At 56.5% G+C, this 2,736-nt stretch overlaps 1 protein-coding gene across 1 annotated transcript; it reads left to right on the top strand.

Annotated features, from left to right (window-relative positions):
* The first annotated feature begins 625 nt into the window (after window positions 1-625).
* FTL (ferritin light chain) lies at window positions 626-2,402 on the top strand. Its single transcript, NM_001261207.1, is given in 4 exon segments — window positions 626-928; window positions 1,090-1,236; window positions 1,606-1,731; window positions 2,224-2,402. Coding segments are annotated over 4 exon segments (528 nt in total). The 5' UTR covers window positions 626-826; the 3' UTR covers window positions 2,377-2,402.
* Window positions 2,403-2,736: the final 334 nt, after the last annotated feature.

Below are 2,736 nucleotides of genomic sequence, written 5' to 3' on the forward strand. Positions count from 1 at the left end.
ATATAGAGTTTGCATCGTGAACTCCCACCTCTGTAAAGCCCAGGACTCCAGTCCTCGCACCCCTCTGTCTCCCAGAGATCCCCAGGGGTCCAGAAATACCACCTCACTGCCTTCCAAGCTTCCCAAGGATCCGGAGACTCCTTATCTCGCAGCACAAACCTCAGGCAACTACAGGTCCTCCCCGCACCTCTGAGTTGCCCCTCCCCCACTCAAGGTTCCAGAAAAATCCATGCCCTCCGAAACCCCACAATCTGACTTACTTTCCCGAGGCACCCCCAGGACCCCAGGGTCATCAGTTCACAGGACTCTCAATGCTCCCATAAAACTATAGCCTCCCAGAGGAACCCCAGCCCCCACCCCCCCGCCCACGAAACCCTCCATTCCTCGAATCGGCCCCAGGGCCCCAACCCCCGCAAGCCCCCATTTCACAACACACTCGCGCTGCAGGCGCGTGACTTCCCCCTGCTTTGGGGCGGGGGCTGAGACTCCTGTGTGCTCCGGATTGGTCAGGCACGGCCTTCGGCCCCGCCTCCTGCCACCGCAGATTGGCCGATAGCCCGCTCCGAGCGCCCCGCCTCCGAGGGCCAGCGCACTATAAAAGAAGCCGCCCTAGCCACGTCCCCTCGCAGTTCGGCGGTCCCGCGGGTCTGTCTCTTGCTTCAACAGTGTTTGGACGGAACAGATCCGGGGACTCTTTCTTCCAGCCTCCGAGCGCCCTCCGATTTCCTCTCCACTTGCAACCTCCGGGACCATCTTCTCGGCCATCTCCTGCTTCTGGGACCTGCCAGCACCGTTTTTGTGGTTAGCTCCGTCTTGCCGACCAACCATGAGCTCCCAGATTCGTCAGAATTATTCCACCGACGTGGAGGCAGCCGTCAACAGCCTGGTCAATATGTACCTGCAGGCCTCCTACACCTACCTCTCTCTGGTGAGTCCCCAGGACGCCCCTGGCCCTAATTTCCCCCAGCTGCGCACGTTCGGCCCTCAGCGCAGGCGCCGGCCTTCTTTGTCCGGTCGAGTAAACAGAGGGCGGAGTCCCCCTTGGCCTCGCCTCCCGCTAAGCGTTGTTCCCTCCATCTCTTTCCTTAGGGCTTCTATTTCGACCGCGATGATGTGGCTCTGGAAGGCGTGAGCCACTTCTTCCGCGAATTGGCCGAGGAGAAGCGCGAGGGCTACGAGCGTCTCCTGAAGATGCAAAACCAGCGTGGCGGCCGCGCTCTTTTTCAGGACGTCAAGGTAACTAGTGTGTGGGTAGGGTAACGGACTACATCTCCCAGCAGGCCGTGCGCGCGAGGAGCCTTGATTTGAGGGCTTAGATGTCGCGTGGGCTTCGGGGAGATTGAGTTCGGTCTTGTGAGCCCTTTTACGGCTGGAAATAGAGGCGCACGTCGTGCAGTGCCCCCAGGACGCGGCAGTCCACACTGCTGCGTAGACTTAAGGACGTGTAGCTGTAAGAGCTAGGACGGGGTGCGGAGAGTGATAAATACAAGCTGTCACATGTCTTTGTGGCCTGGGCCTCTGACCCCCACCAATTCTTGGGAAATGTAGGTTTAGTTCCATGTGCCGAGTGTGTGTATTCTGAAGCCGTTTCTCCCTTCTGTATAGAAGCCAGCTGAAGATGAGTGGGGTAAAACCCCGGATGCCATGAAAGCCGCCATGGCCCTGGAGAAAAAACTGAATCAGGCCCTTTTGGATCTTCATGCCCTGGGTTCTGCCCACACGGATCCCCATGTACGTACCCCCTGCATCCATGGCTACCCAACCATACCCCTCAAGCCTTTGCTCTCTTTGGGCAAATTCCCTTCAGAGCCTCATTTAACACCTGTCATATTTTAATCTGCAACTGGCAGCTCTTTCTCCCTCTTTTCCAGGGATCGGGTTTCCTTTTTTTTTTTTTGAGACGGAGTCTCACTCTGTCGCCCAGGCTGGAGTGCAGTGGCCGGATCTCGACTCACTGCAAGCTCCGCCTCCCAGGTTCACGCCATTCTCCTGCCTCAGCCTCCCAAGTAGCTGGGACTACAGGCACCCGCCACCTCGCCCAGCTAGTTTTTTGTATTTTTTTTTTTTAAGTAGAGACGGGGTTTCACCATGTTAGCCAGGATGGTCTCGATCTCCTGACCTCGTGATCCGCCCGTCTCGGCCTCCCAAAGTGCTGGGATTACAGGCTTGAGCCACCGCGCCCGGCAGGGATCGGGTTTCTAATTTCTCCCTCTTCTCTCTCAGCTCTGTGACTTCCTGGAGACTCACTTCCTAGATGAGGAAGTGAAGCTCATCAAAAAGATGGGTGACCACCTGACCAACCTCAACAGGCTGGCCGGCCCGGAGGCTGGGCTGGGCGAGTATCTCTTCGAAAGGCTCACTCTCAAGCACGACTAAGAGCTTTCTGAGCCCAGCGACTTCTGAAGGGCCCCTTGCAAAATAATAGGGCTTCTGCCTAAGCCTCTCCCTCCAGCCACTAGGCAGCTTTCTTAACGACCCTAACAAGCCTTGGACCAAATGGAAATAAAGCTTTTTGATGCAGTTGGTGGTTTTGTGTGTGGTATGGAAGATGAGGTGGGATCTGTTCTCATAAAGCTTCTGGCTGGGTTGGGGATGCCAGTGAAAGAGGAGTTGGCCCCATCTCCCATTTTCTTATCTCTTCTAAGACAAGAAGCTATCTGGGTAGTGTTGAACTTGAGGGTTCTCTGCTTGCCTGGCTGTTAACTGTCCCTCCCAGATGGTAGAGATAGCCTCCAG

Source organism: Macaca mulatta, chromosome 19 (genome assembly GCF_049350105.2).
Source record: "Macaca mulatta isolate MMU2019108-1 chromosome 19, T2T-MMU8v2.0, whole genome shotgun sequence".
Taxonomy (NCBI): domain Eukaryota; kingdom Metazoa; phylum Chordata; class Mammalia; order Primates; family Cercopithecidae; genus Macaca; species Macaca mulatta.